General features: G+C 45.5%; 1 protein-coding gene across 1 annotated transcript in view; it reads right to left on the minus strand.

Annotated features, from left to right (window-relative positions):
* Positions 1–20,214, minus strand: part of Akap12 (A-kinase anchoring protein 12) — an 80,576-nt gene extending 60,362 nt beyond the window's left edge. The window contains exon 1 of the mRNA XM_020175996.2: positions 19,878–20,214. Coding sequence (XP_020031585.1) covers positions 19,878–20,039 — 162 coding nt within the window. The 5' untranslated portion in view covers positions 20,040–20,214. The remainder of the gene's footprint in view (positions 1–19,877) is intronic.
* Between the last annotated feature and the right edge of the window lie 573 nt (positions 20,215–20,787).

The following is a 20,787-nucleotide window of genomic DNA, read 5'->3' on the forward strand; positions in this document are numbered from 1 at the left end:
CAGTGACTTCCTTGGGGAAAAAAATACCCAATAAGCAAATCAGTTTGTCCCATTCCTGGCTCCCCTGTGAGCCGAGCATCTGGAGCCACACCCAGTCCTGTTGGCTTGTCTGTGTGAGGCTCTGTCCCCCAGAAGACCAGCTGCAGTTAGGGAGTCACATCCAAGCTAAGGGAGCTGCTCCCTTCCCATGCTGGCCTGCCCGCTGACTGAGCAGTCACTTAAGTGAGCCATCCTTTCTCGCTTCAAAGCCTCAAGCAAAAAACACCACACCTACGAAAATGTCTTCATGGCTTTTGCACAAGAAGCTAATTCTTAGAGGAAGAAATGGAAAGTTTTCAGCTCATTTCTGGCTCTGCTAAAGTGTTTGCAACAATGACCGGACACCATGCTATTGAAGTTAATTTTAGTTTTAGCCTCAATAATCCCTCTTTTATTCAAATTCTTTTTTAGGATATTCAAGAACGTGAATTTTGAAAAATAAGATGTATTATTCTGCACTGAAAATGGGATTTCAAGGTCTCCTTTCAGGCTCAACATTGCAAAAATTATGTTTATACACAGAATTTTAGTCTGACTAATTTGTTAATCAAAAATCATTTGCCGGGCGCTGGTGGCTCACACCTGTAATCCTAGCTACTTGGGAGGCAGAAATCAGGAAGATCGGGTTCGAAGCCAAACTGGGTAGAGTCTGCGAGACCCTCTCTAGAAAAACCTTCACAAAAAAGGCTGGTGGAGTGGCTCAAGGTGAAGGTCCCAGCACCACAAAAAAAGAAAAAAAAAAATTGGGGCAAATAGACGTTTATTGGTGTCCTCGATTGATAATCACACACTATCCAATGTTTATTTAGCAGGAACTTTCTCTCTGCAAACACAAAATTTAAACAACTAAAACTAGCACAGATGACAAGATAATAAGAAACAACTTTCCAGGTCTACACAAAATCATGTAACAGAAATAAGAGCAAAAACAGCCTGTGTGTAATCCTATGATGGAGTGGGAAATAAAACGCCCAGCTTGGAAAGGTAGTCACACGTTTCATGGAAAGAAAATGAAGTGTGCAGTTGGTCCTGTTGACAGATGGCAAGAGAAAAATCCTAAAAAGCCTTACTCCTCCCGACCATCGTGCCATTAAATAAGATTTCGCAGTTTGCTGTGTAAGGAGGTGCACACCTGTAATCCCAGCACTTGGGCAGCTGAGAGGAAGGAGAAGTTCCAGGCTACATAGTAAGACACTGTTTCAAAAACAAAGAGAAATTCTCCATCTTATACCGAAAGTATCCTGATGAAAAGACTTCGTAACAATCATTGGAATACCTTCTCCAAGAAAATATGAACCTAGGTCATTTGTATACAGTTTACAACATTGATTTAAGATGCACGACTCTGCCATAAGCAGGATGGAGTCTTCAAGATTCTTTTTTCCCCTTTTCTGTCCATTGCTCCCTTTGACTTTCAGCTGCTTTTTTGTCACGGCTTTTGTGTATTATCTAGGATATGACAGAAATGAGACCTTACTTTATCTCTGGCTGTGTACACGCAGCACGGTGACCTTGGAGTTAGCTCATTTTGTGGTTTGTGTTAGTAGTTAGCTTCTCTTCATGGCTGAATAATATTCCATCCACCTTTTGTTTCTCCATCACCTGTTGTGAATATCTGAATTGTTTCCAATTTTTGCCAATTGTGCCTAAAGATGACATAGCTTGTTTCCAATTTTTAGTTATTGTGTGTAAAGCTGCTGTAAATATTTCGGTACCCCCCAAAAAAGAAAAAAAGAGCCTAAAACTGACCTGTCTCCTCCATAATGGAGTTTCCAGACAGGGAGGGGCTCCTCAAATTCCTTTTTTTCCTTTTTTTTTTTCCAGGAGATGCTAGGGATGGAACCAGACAAGCACCACACCCCCGCCCATGTTCCTTTAAACCTGGTCGGGGGTGTGACTTTCTCCCTTTCTCATCATGGAGGTTACAAGTCCCTTCTAGAAAATATTCTTGACAAAGTATCTCTGATACGCTAATGAAATTAAGCTCCATTGTTCTAGTAAACCATTTCCCTGGTGGCAGCCCCGTCCCACCTCCCCACAGTCACCACATCCCCTCAGGAGGTCCTCAGAGGCTGACAGGCCCGTCCAGAACTGTCCAGACACTCTCTCCATAAAATGACCTAACAAGAGGGTCTTTGAACTGGCCTTTTCCTGGAGGCAAGTTTGAAGCACAAACTGAACGTGTCCTCATCAGTTTAAGGGGAAAACAGAGAAGAGGGTGAAAAGGGAAAACTTACCTGTGCAGAAGAACGCCAGGTGTAGATGTGAAGGAGTAACAGGTGAGGGTGGGCGGGGCTCGGGGTAGAGCACTTGCCCAGCACGTCTAAGGCCCTGGGTTCAATACAAGCAAGACTCACTGACAGAGTAAAACATTGTTTGGCCACAAAGTAATAGTGTCTGACGTCACGTTACTGCACACGGAAAAGCATGACTTTCTACTGAAGCAAGCTGGAAGCGACTCAGCCTCTTTGACAGTGGATGGGGCAACCAGGTGTTCTGATTCCTGATGTGATACAACGAACTCCAGCTTGGAGGCATTCTTTTTTTTTTTTTCCCATACTGGGAGTTGAATTCAGGACCTTCACCTTGAGCCACTCCACCAGCCCTATTTTTGTGATGGGGTTTTTTGAGATAGGGTCTTCTAAACTATTTGCCTGGGCTGGCTTCAAACTATGATCCTCCTGATCTCTGCCTCCTGAGTACCTAGGATTATAGGCGTGAGCCACTGGCACCCAGCTGCTAGGTGGCATTTTTGCTAACATTGTTCTCCCTGCCCTGACTAGAGAAAAAGACATGGAACAAATCTACATGTGAGAAAACTGTCCTGGACTCTTCATAAAGACAAATGCTAGGAGAAACAAGAAGCAGGGGACGAATTCTACTTTAAAGGGTCTACAAAAGAAACAGCCAAATGTTGTGCGAGAACTCGATTAAGTCCCGGATCCTATTTAAGGAACCGCAGGTGCAGCCGAGTGTGGGATGACGCGACATTACAGCTAAGGAGGTGCGGTGTAGTTCAAGTGGCAGAGCACGAGTCCAGCAAGTGCAGGACTCTGGTTCAATCCCTATACTTAAAAAAAGTAGTATTTCCCAGGCATGCTAAAGACCGTAGTTAAGCGGAAGAATGTAGGAACTCCGCCTTCCACGATGGTCAGGTACCCAGGCATGAAGGTTTTCAGATCTAAAACTTACTCTACACAAGTTCAGCAACGGAAAGACATGATGCAAACAAGAGAAAGAGAAAAGGGCAAGTGTACAATGTTAGTAACTTGTGACAAACAGAAGAAACCACTCGCTTCTGTAAATGTGGTTACAACCATCCAACCAACAAATGCCACCTCTCCCTAACCTGGAACAACTCTCCCGGCTGGAAAGGCTACTTCCTCTCTAAATAGTAGGTCTCTAGCTAGGGACGTGACTTCGAGGTAGGATTCGTGAGGCTCAGCTTCCATCCATTGAAAATAAGTAAATAAATGATTGTGAAGTTCAGACTCAGGGAGCGATTATTCAGAGGCCAGGAACGCTCGGGGCTCAGTTGCCAAGCTTGCATCATGCCCCTGTGGCCTCATCCTGGCATTCCTCTCAGGAGCCATCTTCAGTTTTTAGCTTTGCTGCACTGTGTGAGAATGCCAGGAATTTAGTTCACTAAAAGCAAAACTGCACCACTGAGGTGCAAGTCAAAACCACAGAGTTGACCCCACTGCACACCCACTGGGACAGCTAAAGCCAACAGGGCAGGTGACAAGTGAAAGCAAGGGTGTGGAGAAAGTGGAGCCCACGTACATGGCTGCCTTATGGAGAACACTTGCCAGGTCCTCAAAAGGTTACACAAGGACTTAAGATGTGACCCCAACATTCTACTGCCCAGGAGAAATGAAAACCCTGCATGGTTTATAGCTAGAACTGGGCAGCAGTGTTCAGAGATGTTATTCTTAGCAGCCAAAAAGTAGGAAAACCACCCAAATGTCTATGCACTGATGCTTGGGAAAAGGGTGGGCATATCCACACAATGCAATGAAAGAGAAATGGGCTGGGGGGTGGGGGTGTAGCTCGGTGCTTGAGCGTTTGCTTAGCACTTTCCAGCTCCAAAACAAAAGAAACAAAGGAAGTCCTCATAGATGAACCATCTTGCACACACACTACACTAAATGAGAGAAGCCAGACACAAAAAGCCACACAGTGCATGCCACGTGAAGTGTCCACGACAGCCCAATACATACATGCAGAATGCAGCTGAGTTGGGGGAGGGGAGGAGGAATGAAAAGTGACTGCTAACGGGGATGGGGCTTCTTTTTTGAGATGAAAAGTGTTCTAAAATTGTGACAATGGTAACATCATTGTAACTGTGCTACAAACCAATGAATTATGCACTTTTAAATGATGAGTTATGTGTAACTCAGTGCTGGTGGCTCATATCTGTAATCCTAGCTACATGGAGGCTGAAATCAGGAGGATCATGGTTTGAGGCCAGCTCAGGCAAAGAGTTCTGGAGACCCCAATCTCCAAAATGACCAGAGCAAAATGGACTGGAATAGAGGACCTGCTTTGCAAGTGCGAAGCCCTGAGTTCAAACCCCAGTCTCACTAGAGAAAAAAACAAAAGATGAATGATGTGGTGTATGAACTATATCCCCCCCTTTTTTTGGAGGGGACTGGGGGGAGGGTTATAAAGGTTTGAACTCAGGACCTTGCTTTGCTAGACAAGTGTTCTACCACTTGAGCCACAGTGCCGGTCCATGTATTTGTTTCTTTTCTTTTCTTTTCTTTTTTTGGTGGTACTAGGGTTTGAACTCAGGGCCTACATCTTGAACCACTTCACTAACCCTGTTGTGCTGGGCATTTTCAAGATAGAGTCTCAAGAACCATTTGCCCAGTCTGGTTTCGAGCCTCGAGCCTCCTAATCTTTGTCTCCTGAGTAGCTAGGATTACAGGTGTGAGCCACCAGCACCCACCTGCATTGTATCTTAATAAAGCTGTTCTTTTTTAAAAATCCAGAGCAATTAATAGATTTCTGACAATTAAAAAGAGGAAAGATCTCAGAGGAAGTCACACAAAGATATTTGTAGGGTTATTACATCTGTTCCAGAATTTTCTTTTCCTTTAAATCACAATGCTTCTTGACCAACAGTAAAATGTCATGACAAATCCAATTCAAGGGGTGTTGATTACCAAAGGAAATAAAATACATTCTTTAATTATGAAATCCTCTCTTGGCATGTTTTTGTGCTAGAAACTTTTTTTCCAATAAATGTGGAAGGAAAGACCAAATAGTATGACAAACAAGTCTAAAGTACTATTGGGAGATAGTCTGCACTAAATAATAAAAATTCACACAAAAATCCTAAGACTCACTGGGCACAAATGACTCGTGCCTGTGATCCTAGCTCCTTGGGAGGCTGACATAGTGAGGATCGAGGTTCGAGGCCAGCCTGGACAAACAGTTCATTAACACTCCATTTCCAAAGTAACCAGAGTGAAATGGACTGGAGGTACGGCTCAAGTGGTAGAGTACCTGCTTTGCAAGTGTGAAGCCCTGAGTTCAAACCTCAGTTCTACCAATAAAAAACTCAGTTAACCTTTGGGATTCTCATTCATCCTTGGATGGACAGTTACTGATAGCGCCAGTCTTCTTCAAAACATCCACCCCAAAAGAGTGTTTAGCAGAAGCTACACTAAAATGTCTACAGAAAACATTTTTTGGTTTTTGGTTATTTTTTGAGGCAGGGTCTCACCATATAGCACTGACTGGCCTAGAACTCATGTTCCTCCTGCCTCAGTCTCCCACCACCTCCTTGCCACTCTTCCCATCACATTGGCCTTGCAGAAAACATTTATAAAATATTTCACCTAAAACTGTACCGCTTTCATCATGACAATGAGACATAACCATCAGACAAGAAAGTATCTCGTGCCTGGTGATGGGGATGGGGAGATCACTTCCTTCCAGCACTGGGAGCACAGCATTCACATCATGGTAAGATTGGATGGGCCTCAAATTTCACATTTCCTTTTATAAGAGTAAAGCAAAGGGCCTGGAGTGTAGCTCAGGAGCAGAGCACTCGCCTAGTATTCTCAAAGCCCTGGGTTCAATCCCCAGCAACCCTCCCCCCACAAAAAAGGAAGGAAAAAAAAGGATTTGAAGGTTGAAGTTTGATTAAATTATATTACAACCTACGAATTATACATAAACATAGGTGTGTCCCGAAATGGAACACTGCACAGAATTGAAATTTCCATATGGTATAGATATGGTGAGATGTCAAATCTTTGTTTTGTTTTGTTTTGGGGGTTCATGGGGGTGCAGAGGGATGACTGTACTCCAAATGCACTGTAGTACCGTGATCTGACTACTGTAGACCACAGCTTGAGGTGTCTCTGCTGCTGCAGACGACTGTGCACCTGAAATATGCTCTATGTGACCTGAAGAAAGATATTAGATGAACTAAACCCCCAGTTTTTACTCCATCATGTCTTATTTGTTTCATCCTCAATTTCCTCCTATGTTAATTTTTGGAGGTTTTTTTGGCTGTTGTTTTTTTTTTTTTGTGATGGTACTGGGGTTTGAACTCAGGACCTCACACTTGCTAGGCAGGCTCTCTATCACTTGAGCCACTCCACCAGCCATTTTGTGTTGAGTATTTCTGACATAGGGTCTCTCAAACTATTTGCCCAGGTTGGCCTTAAACCTAGATCCTTCTGATCTCTGCCTCCAAAGTAGCTAGGATTACAGGTAGGCTGTTGGTTTTGTAATCATCTTAAAAGGGGGCAGTGCAAGTTCTGAAAACCTGGAATTATCTGACACCTTCATTCTAACACCTCATTTTGGGGTGTGCCTTTCAACTTACCTTTTACTCACATGAAGCTAATGCATTGGGTGAGATCAGCACAGAAAGTTCCATGGAAGGGTCTGAGAGGGGGGGTCCAACATGTACGCATGCCACTTTTTAAATACAATTTACTAGGTATTTATTAAGACGCAGGAATCCGTAGAGTGAGTTGCTTCTGTTTATGTGTCTGAAGTCATTTTCCAAGAACAGCCCACCTCAGGAGGCTGAGTCAGGCTCAGTCTCCAAAAAAAGAGGGGGTGGGGGAAGAGAAGGACTGGGGAGAGAAAAGGAGGAAGGGGGGTAAGAAGAGAGTGAGAGAGCCCTACACCAGTTTGTAGGGCTTACAAAGGAACAAAGTTCTTAAAAGTTTAGTTTAGCTATAATCCCAGAATTTGCTTTTCTAGTAATCAAACTATAAAGCTTTCGGTGATCAGACTCAAGGAAAAAATAAATCAGGGCCCTTTCCAAGTTCATATCTGAAGCTGAAATAAGCCAGCTGGTCGGCTCACAGCAAAGGAACCGTGAGCTTTGGGGATTTTTCCTTCTTCATGACCATAAAAAGCAACAACCCAGTGACACTCCGTTTAACTCAAATTTGCCAGAGCAAGAATTTGCAACTCTATTGGAGCAGGCTCCTTGACCTTCGCCTGATCGTCCTCCAGTTCACAGATATCGACAATACTCCAGTATTCCCTGCTGGAGGAGCACAGTCATCTGCAGCTCTTAACTCCACAGTGGTCCAATTGTCTCAGGCCCAGAAAGCAAGGTCAAGGCAGAGTGTGAGGGCTTAGCACGGCTTGTGGGACGATTAGCTCCGCGAGAAATTAAGTGCCATAGAAATTGAGTCGGTAAACAGTTATTAATGCAGACTGAAAATAAAAATGAAAATCTGGCGCAGTTATCTGATTATTTGAACAATGAAATTAATGGAAATTAACTCACTCCAAGAATTTTTAATTATTCTATTGAGACCCTGTCTCAGAAAAAACAACCAAACAAACAAGCAAAAAAAAGATGAAATATCTTATCTTGGGATAACCTGAGAAGTTTCCTGAATAGTGTAAATGTAAAGTTGAGGCATACCCCATAGTCTTGCATTTTAGCCAGGGAGTAAGAATCTCTCCATGCTTGGTTAATTTTAAAATTCCATGTAAGGGGCCTGAGGATGATGACACAGGGCTTGCCTGCGATGCACAGGTACCTGGGTTCCATTAACCAGCACCAAAAAAAAAAAAAAAAAAAGAGATAAACAAAAAATTTCTTTTTTCTTTTGGAGACAGGCTCTATGTCATCCATGCTGGACTCCATCTCCCCTGTGTTGGGATTATAGGCGTGAAATACAAATCATTTTTATATGAAATGAAAATCTACCCTCCTCTCCCTGACCCCTCCTCCCCCCCAAAAAAAAGAGAGAGAAAAATTTCCACAACATGTTAGAACTATCCTTTTGGTTCCAGAGTAGAAATATAAACTCGGGTTGGGTGTCCCCACACACACACCAGCCATTTGCTATTGGTGTCACTTGCCAATCACCATCAAGCCAGGAGTCACATCTTGGACACTCTCCCTGGCACCCTGGTACAAGGCACCCACCTATCCACCCCATCTCCCACACACCCTCTCGCCTCATGCCCACCTCGGAGCCCTGAGCTACGATCCAGGGTAAAATACAGTTTCCATGGCCCTAGTCTCGTGAGTCCCCAGAAGGGGCAGTGCTGGCAGCAAAGACCCCCACATCCTTGAAAGGCTGGCCCTCCTTTTCCTCCGGAATGTCCTCCCACACCATTTTCTACCACTTTCCTGCTGTTTAAATGGTCTCCATTCCAAGACTGTGCAATGAAGGAAAACCTAGCTGCCGGTCACACCAGGGACTTTCCTGGCCATTCGCCCATGGTCCTAACTATTCATTTTGGTGCCTGCGGTGAACCAGGACTTTGAGTCTAGCCCGCAGAGACAGAGAAGTTAATTCTGCTGCCCGATCTGCCTGGTGCTGAACTCTGGGAAAGGCACCTCGGGTTCCAGGGATCCAGGGAACGAGGGACCCGGGACGGCTTGAGAAACCCTCTCTGGCCAGCACAGAGCTTCAAACCATGACCTACTTCCCTGAATGCTGGCGCATTCCTGTCATTCCTGCCGGTCATGGAGGGATTGTTTATCAGGCGCAGTTCCAGAAGTGACTTGAAATCTGTCACTTGCAAGTCTAGATAAAAATGTAGGTCTCTTCAGTCACACGGAATCTCTACATAAGACCAAAAATAATCTTCTGAACATTAAAAACTTCAGTGCGTCTTTAATCAGTATGGAAGGAACAATGGATCTTCATTTTGATCAAAACAGACCAAGTTCTTTTTTATTATAAATAAAACAAACACTTGTCCAAAACCACCATGAAACTGCTTTCAGTGTAAACTTTCACCAGTGATCTCAGCACTGGAGAGGCTGAGGCAGGAGGATAGTAAGGTGGAGACCAGCCTAGGTTACACAGAGAGGCCCTGTCTCAATAAGGGGAGGGTGGAGAGGAAATCATGGTTCCTGAAAGTTTTTCAATATAAAAAAAAAGACATAAAAATCAATCAGCTTGAGGGCTGGGGATATAGCTCAGAGGCTCTAGGTTCGATCCCCAGTACCACAAAAGAAAAAAGAGAAACAAAAACACTCAGTTTGGATGTGCTCAAGTGGTAGTGAACTTGCCTTCCATGAGCAGGACCTGGGTACCCCCCAGTACTCCCCTCACCCGACATACACACACTTTGCTTAAGTTTTCCGCACTAGCTTGTGTCAGCACTGGGGAAAATACAGTGGTAAATGGGCAGATCCAGTGAACTTTTTACAACATTCTCCACTGCTTTTCAATAATGCATTTCATCAAAACAGCAGTCTGAAACACAAACCTCCGTTTACATATTTGTAGCAATAATACAGGAGCCTGGAGCTCAAGTCAAGATACTCATTCATCATGCCACTTCTGAAGCAATTAAGGGCTGGTGGAATGGTGCAGGTGGCAGAGCGCGTGCCTAGTCTAGTAAGCATGAGGCCCTGAGTTCAAACCCCAGTACCGCCAAAAAACCAAGGATAGTCAACACCATGGAATGGCTACAGGAAATTAATCATGTAGCAAGAGCCTGTAACCCAAAGCCTGTAATGGCTCCACCCAAAACGCAATCATACTCTCAGACACAAGGGAAAACAGCAAACCATCAACTTTCACCTGAGCGACAGCCGCAGGGCAGACACTGAGATGGGAAAACTACAAATAAGACGAATGTTTCCAAGAAACCTCTTCCTCCGCTTGCAAACAGAAGGAGCTGGCCACCCTCGGGCTTTCTGCTTCTAGGTGGACCAACACAAGATGGCATGGCTCAGTTGCACTCTGCCAACCCCTCCACCCAGGGCCATCCTATTATCTGTTCTCACAGTGCTGCCCCTGCCCCACCCATCCTGCCCCACGCTGACTGCAGGTTATCCTTATATACTTGAGCTTGGAAGGTACCTCCGACAACCACCCTCTGCTCTGATGCACACCTCTATTAGAGGAATGTCACTGAGCTCCTGGATGTCTCTACTGCCCAGAGACAGTGTCTCTTTTCTTTTTTTTTTTTTGAGACAGAGTCTCACTATGTAATGAGGCTGGCATCCTCCAGACTCCACCTTCCAGTAGCTGGGAGATCCCAAGCTGTTACCATCAAGTGATAGATACCTCCCGTCTAAAGAAACCACGCCTGGCACACACCTGTAGTCCCAGCTACTCAAGATATCCTAGGTTTTGTGTGGTTTGTTAAACACCAATAAAAAACTGAAATCTGGGCAGGCTGGGTGTGATGGAGTACACCTGTAATTCCAGCACTCAGTAGGTTGAGGCAGGAGGATCTCAAGTTTGAGCCAGTCTGGGCTATATAATAAGACCCTGTCTCAAAAAAATACAAGTAAGGAAGGGAGGGAGGGAGGGAAAGAAGGAGGACGGAAGGGAGGGAGGGAGGGGAGTATTGTGAAGTAGACATTCTCGTCTGGCTATTAAGTCCTGAAGCCTCAGTTTTCATCTATTTTCCCCACCAGGTGGGGGGAAGTGGGGTGAGACTCTCTATACTTTGCCCAGGCTGACCTCCAACTCTCAATCCTCCTGCCTCATCCTCCCCAGTGCTGATCATAGGTATGTACCACCAGGCCAGGGTGAACTCAAGAGTCTTTTGTTTATTGACGTTTTGATTTTTTGAGACAGGATCTCACTATTTAGTCCAGGCTAGCCTCAAAATCACTGTGTACCACCACTCTGGCTCAAACCCCACTTTTTTTTGACTGCTCCCACATCGAGCCTATATCCTGAACAAATCCTTTGAGCCAACACCGTCCTGTGCCAATGTTTCCTGACAGCCTCTCCGTCCCTGCCTCACTTCCCACCTGTCTCCTATGATGTCACCTCTGCCTCATCCAAGACATCTTCCAGGAGTTCATCACCCTTGCTAGGGTCCTCTGCCTCTGGCTGATTGTCCAGCTCTTTGCTGTCCTTGTGGCTTTTACGCCATTGGCTGAGGCTTGGTTTATCAACCTCTCTCCACAATTACCTTAAAAACATTTGGCCCCCTTAATGTGCCTTGTCCTCTCTGGCCTCCTCATTAATGGCCTTTTGTCTGTCTAGCATACTGTCTAGAATGCTTTTACAGCAGCTATCTGCAGCATTCGCTGACTAGATCTGTACCACTGATGGCAGTCCTAGTATCCACGGTCTGTGATTGACCATTTGTCGGAGAGGCTCCACCTCCACTAGGAGAGGCTCCAGCATTCCTCAGTGTGTTCATTTCACTGTCCCAAAGCCTCTAGACTAGACCAGTGCCTTCCAGGTGTTAGTGGGTAGGTAGTTACCTACTTGTATTGGGGGCATGGCTCACACACAGCCCCAGCTGGGGATTCAGCCCAGGGCTTGGCAGGTAGGTAGGTGGTCCCGCTATCCCCTCCCCCCAGCTACACCTGTAGTAATTGACTTCCTTGTTTGTTTTGTTTCTTTTTTGGTGGTAGTGGGGTTTGAACTCAGGGCCTCACACTTGCAAGGCAGGTGCTCTACCATTTGAGCCACTCCACCAGCCTTCTTTTTCTTTGGACACGATCTTTCTATGTAGCCAGCCTAGCCTCAAGCTCTTGATCCTCCTGCCTCAACCTCCAGAGTGCTGGGATTATAGGTGTGTACTACCATGCACACGTTATACTTGGCTATTTTAAATACATAATATATAATGTGCCAAGAACACAAAGGAAGTTTAGGAGACACCACCTGCTTTCTACTTTTTTATATTCATATATGTCTGAACTCACCACTCACCTCTGCCATGAAAGACCAGAGTAGATAACACCTGAAACATGGAAGATAAAAACCTCCTAAACATGGTTTTGAACTTCTTACATTCACTTAATGCTTTTAATTTATAAACTGTTAATTTAATTTCATTTATAAGTAAATTCAGAAATATAGCAGGAATATTTTTGGAAGTATTAGAGGCATTGTGCTTCCTAGGAGTTTTTCACAATAAAAATTAGATCAATAAACAGATTTATGCATATAAGATGTGTTTTAACAGGAAAGACTGTTTGCTCCATGGCACTCAAACAATAGGTAACCTAAATGGAAAATAAATTAGATCTTTCCTTCTAGATGTAAAATAATCACTTTTGAGTAGATTAAGGTGGAAATCCGATGGGGGGGGTGGTGCAGAGCCCAGTGTGGGGCCTGTGTTTGCTGAGCATGTGTGAGGCTCTGGATTCAAGCCCCAGCACCAAGCAACAAACCCCATCTAAAGAAATGACAAGTTGGTAGACTAACTTTGTTTTCACCAGTTTCCAGTTTAGCCCCTAGAATACAGTGGTTGGAATCAGAATTGAATAGCAGCAAGTGCTCAAAAAAGCTAGAAGCCCACATGGACGGCTAATGATTTGGTGAGGTTTTAAGGTTTCTTTAAAGGTTTAACCTAGGACCTTGTGGTTGCTGAACCAGCCAAATGCCAATGCCATAAAACAAAGTCCTGGCCACTGCCTACTTGTTCAACAGCAGGGAGTCTTCAGGCCCACCAGAGCACACTGGTGTCATGTCCAACCTGGGAGGAGAAAGGGCTGACAATATGTAGGATGAATTTTTCCTAGTTTTCTCTTCCAGGGGTGTGGAAGAGGAATACCTACTCTTCTAACACCCTCTGAAGCCAGCTCTCCCTCCCTCTGCCCACACAAGCTCCAACCTCAGTGCATCTGAGCTGCCACTTAGGCTTGGACCACCTGGGCTTCCTGAGCTTGCTAACACAGGCACATGGGAACACCTGATGGTCTTTCCAGACAACAGAGTCATGGACTGAGGTGCCTGGGAATCTGACTCAGTAAATCTAGCATGCGGCCCAGGAAAGTCTTTAAAAAGCTCCCCAGGTGATTCAATTGCATAACCAGGTTTGGGAGGCAAGAAAAATGTAATCAATATTCAGTTTGCACTATCTTCATATAACAAGATCAGCCAGTGGACTGGACTGATCTCTAGTCTGTGGGCTTATCTCATTTACAAATCAAAAATAAAATCGACATTTTGCTCACAATGGGATTAAAATTATGCACAATGAAACTATGCCTGTAATTCTAGCTGCTTGGGAGACAGAGATCAGAAGGATCATGGTTCGAAGCCAGTCCCAGGCAAATAGTTCTTTGAGAGACCCTATCTCAAAAAAATCCAACACAAAAAAAGGACTGGCAGAGTGGCTTAAGTGGTAAGAGTGTTTGCCTAGCAAGCATGCAGCCCTAAATTTAAGGCCCGGTGCTGAAAAAAAAACTCTCACAGAAACCCTAAGGAAGACAAAAACCTTCAAACTTGAGTATACTTGCACTAAGAGGAGACTGACAGTGCCTAGTAGGAAACCCTGGTTTGCAGGACTTTGAACACCTCCATTTTCCTGGAAAAATACATGCATCCCAGTTGACAGGGCCAGGCTGTTTGTTAGGATACAGAAATGAGTCCTAATAGCCACAGCCTGGAGCAGCCCCAGGACCTGGGTTTCCGCTGTCCCCAAGTGTCTGACTCCAACTCTTCACGGATCACAAGTATGAAGAAATTTCTGGCAACTAGATAATTTTAAATTGTTTTCAGAGGAAACATTTTAACATTGATAGATAAAGAAATAGGTCATTGCCCAAACAAAAAGCTAAGAGGGGTGGGGCTGGGGGGTGGGAGGTGTAGCTCAGAAGTAGAGTACTTGCCTAGCATTCAAAAGGCCCTGGGTTCAATCCCCAACACCACCAAGAAAGAAAGGACGAATAAAAAAAGAATGGGGAGGATCTTTATACCTTGAAAAGATATCCAAAACCTAAACAGGGTACATGCGATATGATCTTCTTGGTTAAAAGAAAAAAAATGCAGCTGAGCATGGTGGCACCCGCGTGTAATCCCAATACTTGGGGAAGCAGAGGCAGGACTGTCACTGATTAGAGCCTTGGATACTTAATGAGACGCTGTATCAACAACAATAAAAGAAGAGGCTATTCCTACCTACGTTCATAGCATAAACTTCTAGAAAGGATAAGTAACAAGCAATCAACAATGCTTTAAATATCTGCCAATAGGGGAGTGCCTGGGAATCAGGGAGGGATTGGAAACTCCAGTTTTTACTCTACCTACAAATTAAATCCTCAGTCATTAACACTAATAAAACAAGTAGACACTGGTGCTGGGGATATAGCTCAGGGGTAAAGGGTATTCTTAGTAAAAGCCAGGCTCTGGATTCTAGCCCCAGTGCTAATAAAAACTAATTTTAAATTTTTAATTAAAATAAAAATAAAAAGTGGCCTTATTTTTATTTTTGACATATGAATGTACAATTGGTATTTCTTACAAATTATTACTACCCTCACGCCAACCCTTCTACTAGATATACTAATGAATAAAAAAACAAAAGAATTATTACAGGTATAAAATCCTACCTTATATCTTCTATTAGGGTTCTAATTTGCAGGAAAATGGCCCAAGACCTACCTAAATAAGCAAGTCAATAGAGCTGAAGGTGCAGCTCAGTTGTAGAGAAACTGCCTAGCAAGCACAAGACCCTGAGTTCAAACTCCAGTACTGCAAAAAGGAAAAAGAGAGACAAAGGAGAGCCAGGCATGGCGCACACCTGTAATCCATGCACTTAGGAAACTGAGGCAGGAAGAGTTCAAGTTCTGGGCCACATAGTGAAATCCTGTCAAGGAGAAAGAAGGCAGGAGAGAGGGAGGAAAAGGAAGAGAAGGGAAGGGAAGGAGGGAAAAGAAGAAAAGGAGACATAAGATATTTTTCTCAGAGCGATGAACGCCTGCCGTAAATTCTAAATCTTTTACTTCACGAGTGACTACAGTACACAGAAGTACAGAGGTCAAGGATGAAGAATGAGACCACTTATCGTGATTTTCCCTGCACTGATATTCGCTAAGCACTAAGTATGTTTTAAAGGTGATGAAGACAAAGACGAAACAATTTCATAGCATCTTTTAAAACAACGATCTGTGTATGTGTGTTGTGTGTTGTGTGTGGTGCTGGAATGGAATCCGAGGCTCCCACACACTAAGATCATACTGCACTACTGAGCTACAACCCGAGCTCTGAAACAAAACATCTTAATTTTTTTTTGTTAATTGATCCCTGAGACACCAAATCGATGCACACTGGAAGCCTGTTCTTCAGAGAGAATAGTATTTCATGTGGAAATCTACTAGCTTAAAAGCTGTAATAAACTCATCAAGGGATGGCCCTGTGATCCTCAGGCTATCACTGGGTAGATTGAGAGAGCATGAGGCTCTCAGTTGAAACCTCAGTTTCACCAAAAACCAAAAAAAAATCTATTCTGTAAGAGATGCTTCCCAGTTCTAGAATCACAGATAGAAGTGTTTAGTAAAGCTGAATGAACGGCAGGCCTGAAGCCACAGCTACCAGAGAAGCTGAGGCAGGGGAGTTACTTGAGCCCATGAGTTGGAGACCAGCCTAGGCAACACTGTGAGACCCCCCAACTCAAAAAAAAAAAAAAGCCGATCAAGTATGTTGTAATTGTCTTTTGGCAATCCTAAATGACCATCCTCGTGCTCATCTCCACTGTTTGGTCTTTCCTACTCAGAGAGCAACCTCTTGCAATCTGGGATACAGATATACAGACAGGTAAGGGGACACACAAAACACCATTCCACTAACTAATTCTCTCTTAATCACTTTTTTGTAAAAAGTGGTAACAGTCCCACTGAGGCCAGCTTCATCTCCACTCCTCTTTAGTGGGAGAGGAACTGTGAAAAGCTGGCCACCTCCCCTGTCCAGAACCCAGCCCTTAACCTACCAGCCTTTAACCTACCGATGGAACAAGGGATTCTTCTACTGTGTGCATCTTTGTTTTGGTGATTTTGCCTCAAGTAATCAAATGGCCAGCACAGCCTTCGTCCTTGCAACTGACCAGTATTCATTTCCAACCTGGAAATCACTGACCAAGCAGAAAACACAGAAAAGGTTAATTCAGAGGGATGATGACTGTCTAGACTTGAGGTGCAGATCAGCCTCAGAAATCAGGATTGGCCAGAGCCAGGGAAGTCATTTGTCATTGGCCATTCCAGGGTCTGTTAGCAGCTGAATGAAAACACCCTTACAAATTCAAATGTTTTGAAAAACCCAAAGATGGGGGCACTGCTATAATCCCAGCACTGAAGAAGCTGAGATAAAAGGATCATTCGTTTGAGGCCAGCCTGAGCTGCACAGCAATTCCAGGCCAGCCTGAGCTATGTAGGGAAGATGCTGAATAAAAGAAAAGGAAAGACAAAACACACGCACAGAGACAGCTGAGGAAAGTGGAGCTTATCTTCCTGCTCCCAGCAGAGGCCAAAATGGCGCTATCCTAACCCTAGCAATAGCCTCCCTCCCCAATTTACATATGAAGATTGACTAGCAGACGACTTCCATTTTATTGGAATGCACCAGAGATAAAACCAAGACTTCTGTCTCAGTGCCTTTAAATGTTAAGCTTGAGTATCAATGCTGATGTCTTTTGTGATAATGGCAACAGGACTTAACTAAAAGCAGAACCAGGCGAAGGGTGGAGCTCAGTGGCAGAGCAGGTGCTCAGGACTCAGCTCTGGGCCCCCAACCCCAAACAAATAAATAAGTAGAAAAAAGGAAAGTGACCGTGTTTACTAAATAGCAGCACACAGGGTATAAATATCAGATATTAGGAAAAAATGTGCTAACAACCTGTAATTAATGGTCAGCATTCCATCTGTACACTAAACCTCCTCCAAATGTCCACAGACCCATCAAGCAAGTCCAAGGCTTATTTCGGAACTCAGGGCACAAAGTGGTTTCATGAGTCATTTGTTTTTAACCTATTTGTCTAGGTGAGAGTAAAAGTTCAAAACAGCAAAGCTCTATTTTAGAAAAATAGAAACCCAAGTCCCCAAATTACCCCCAAATCTGAGGTGTTTTTAATTTGTATTAGCATATATTGGCTGTATTGGGGGTTTCCTTATGACACTTCCATATATGTTTACAACGCACCTCAGTTGCTTTATCCCCACCCTCATTCTCCCTCATCCTCCTTCCCCCTACTTAAAATGATTTCAACAGATATTCTTGTTCTGTTTTCATACAAGTACCAAATCTGGGTTTTTTTGCAATACCATTTACTTGATCTATTGATAACCAGACTTGGGACACAGCCACCATCTAATACATAAAACCAATCATTATAAGGTCAAAGGTTAAGTAGGAAAAGCAGAAAAGCCAATGTATTTCCCAACTTGAGAGTCTCCAGTGAAAAACAGAGGGCCACTATCATCACTTCCTTCTGTCCACAAATATTTGCAAGCTTAGTATGTGCCAGGCGGCCCGCCACATGTGGGGGAAACAGTTTGTGAGCAAAACCAGGTAAGATCCTTGCCTCATGGAACCTTTGGACCAGCCAAACAGCTACTAGTCAGAGACACAAAGCCCACAGCCGGGAAGGGCTCAAGGTGCTATGGGAGCCGGGTGTGGCACACGGGAAGACTCAGGGCATTGTACGTAACAAGGTGGAGCAGGAGGGCAAGAAGTATGTGTGCTGAGTCACTCTTAATTCCAGGGTCATTTTGAAAAGACAGATCTTCAAAACCTGAGTACTAAATTCTGCTAGCTGAAATGAATAACTACCTATACACCAAGGATACGTGAAAGTGTATTGATTTGCCTCCAAATTGATAACTAGGAAGTATGCCAACAAGTTGGGTGGATGTCATTTAAGTAATGAAAGGAGGCTCGTTCAATGTTTCAAGATGGTGACTGACTAGGACAGAGGATACCATTATGGAAGAAGGAAATAGAGACCAGAAGGAATGTTTTAAAGTGAACAAGTGCTTTTATTGGCAAGGGGAAAGTTCTATATTCAGATAAACAGTTAATAAGACCTGAAAGAGTATAAAAAAAAATGTCCTCTGGCTGCAAATTTGTAGCAGTTATACTTTAAAATTACTTGCAATGGTAGGCTCTAAACTGGAACCACTTCCATAGAAGTTAGCATCAAAACATGATACATACTAAGATTTGGCTTAGACTTCAAAAGGATGTAGGTTCTAAGGACCAGCTTAGGCACTACTTAGAAAACCTATACATCTGAAGCACAGTTAGTAAGTGTCTAGGGACCATGGATTTTACAAGTAGTTATGAATTAAAGGACTGGAAGTTAAAAAATGTTACTAAAAGCAGTCTCAATCCAGGGTGTGGTGATGCATGCCTGTAATCCCTATACTTGGGAGGTTGAGGCAGGAGGACCTCGAGTTCTGGGCCAGCTTGGGCTACATAGTGAGACCCTATCTCAAAAAAAAAAAAAAAAAAAAAAAAAAAAAATATATATATATATATATATATATATATATATATATATAAAATAATACTCTTTCAAACCAAACTAGACTAGGACAACTATAGAGGTCAAGACAATGGGATCACAGTTCTGTGTAATTTACCACTGAAAACCGTCTACACCTTCTGAGACAACTCTTAAGGTCCTGTTTATGCTGTATCCACAAATTCCCCAAACTGGCTATTCTTTTTTAAACTAGTAAGTATAGCTACCCACATCTTTCTATAAGGATATCACAAATCCGGTTGGGTGGAGTCTCGCTCATGAACACACAGGCTGGAAAACAGGTCTGAAACGCAATGATCACAACAAACCACAATGGTGGATGCTGGGGTGGCCCAGATGAAGTATTCCAGCCTCGAAGCCCGAGGCTGTAACATGCAGCATTTCCAGGAGTTTCCGCGCTGCCTGCACTGGGGAAAGAGCACTGGGATGCTGGCTTGCACCTGTGACCGCATCCTTGGGGAACTTGCAACTATTGCTCCAAGGTTTTTTTATCCAACGGGGTCCGCAGACAGTGAACTGAGCGAAAACAGGGCAGGACGCGGGCGCGTTTGTGAAACCTGTCATTCCTCTTGGAAGCGCATGGTCTGCCCAGGTTTTCCCCGGCTGGAAGCAGCTGCACCCCGGGCTCGGGCCATCAGGAAGGTGGCATCTGCCCCAGCGGCTGCCGCAGGAGCGCTGGGTACCAAACCCGGCAGCACCAGCGCGGGGCGAGGATGCCGGCTGCTCCCACGCGGGTCGCGGCTCGCCTGGGATTTGGGGCGGGGGAGCTCCGAATGCTCGGTCCTGCACGGATGCTCCAAACAGCCATCCGCCCGCCGGGTGACTCCCACCGGAAGAGTATGGACAAGGGCTGGGGAGCAGCGGGCAGGGAGGGGGGCTTTTATGACTGCGGATGGCGCAGTCACCTCCCCTGGAGACCTGCGACAAAGATGCGAGCCCCCCACCGCGCTCGCCGCTGATCCGGCCCCGCCCCGGCGCGACAGACCCAGAAAAGCCTCCAAAGAGGGGTTCGCGCTCACGAGTTTGCAGATGGGCTGCATCGGCCGGGAAGTTGTTGCCGGCGGAAATCAGAGGGGACCCCACCCCACTCTCCGCCTAGTCCCCTCCGCCCCAGCCTCCCCAGAGCAGGTGGCCCAGCGCGCCCGTACCTTGGTGGCCGGGTCCGCAGTGGCGATGGCGGGGTCCCCGGCCGTGCCCGGTGTCGCCTCCTCCTCGGGGCCGCCACCGCTGGGCTCGCGATCGGCCGGCGTGTCGCTCTCCGCCGGTGGCTGCTCGGGGCTCCGCTGCTCGGTGGAGCTGCCGGCGCCCATGGCTGCCTGGGGCTCTCCCGCTCCTGGCCGCCGGGTTTACGCCTCGTGGATCCGCAGGGACGGGGACAGGAGCGCGGAGACAGCGCCCGCGAGGTCCCAAGACGCCTTGCTCGCCGCGGTCCTCCTGTGGACGCGCCCAGACTGCGAATGGAGGAGACGCGCTCTCGGCAAACTCCTTAAAAGAAAAAAAAAAAAAAAAAAAAAGCCACCTCTTAGCCTCCTCCCCCCGCCTGCTATCCCCGGCTTCATCACATGAGCGCCTCCCGGACACGCCTTGCAGCAGCATCTGCCCCCAGGCTGCTGCTGGGACCCGCCGAGACGCCACCCAGGTCCAGGCGGCCACTCGGTCCCAGGGCACCTCCCTCCAAACAGGGGGCAGGAGCTGCGGCCATAGCCCAGCCTGCTCAAGGTGAGGGGACAGCAAGAAAGAAGGGGCTCCAAAGGCTTCCCGGGGACATTAGGGTGACAAGATTTTATTCAATGATTGATGACCCAAGGCTGGAGCTTCTGCAGCAGCGGATGTGCAACTCGCCCAGGAGCCAGGAGCGCGCCCAGATCCCCATTTGCTTTCCCTCAGATTGTGTTTGACTTGAGACATTTGTCCCAGCCATTAGCAAGTGCTCCCGGGCTCCTCCCGAGCCTCTCCATATTAGGGCGGCTCACGTGGCCGCAGCCGGGAACCGAGAGGTTTAGGCAGTCGGGCCACCGGTGAGGTGCGCCACGGGACTCGCGCCTCGCCATCATCCAG

The sequence above is a fragment of the Castor canadensis genome, chromosome 1 (genome assembly GCF_047511655.1).
Source record: "Castor canadensis chromosome 1, mCasCan1.hap1v2, whole genome shotgun sequence".
In the NCBI taxonomy this organism is placed as follows: domain Eukaryota; kingdom Metazoa; phylum Chordata; class Mammalia; order Rodentia; family Castoridae; genus Castor; species Castor canadensis.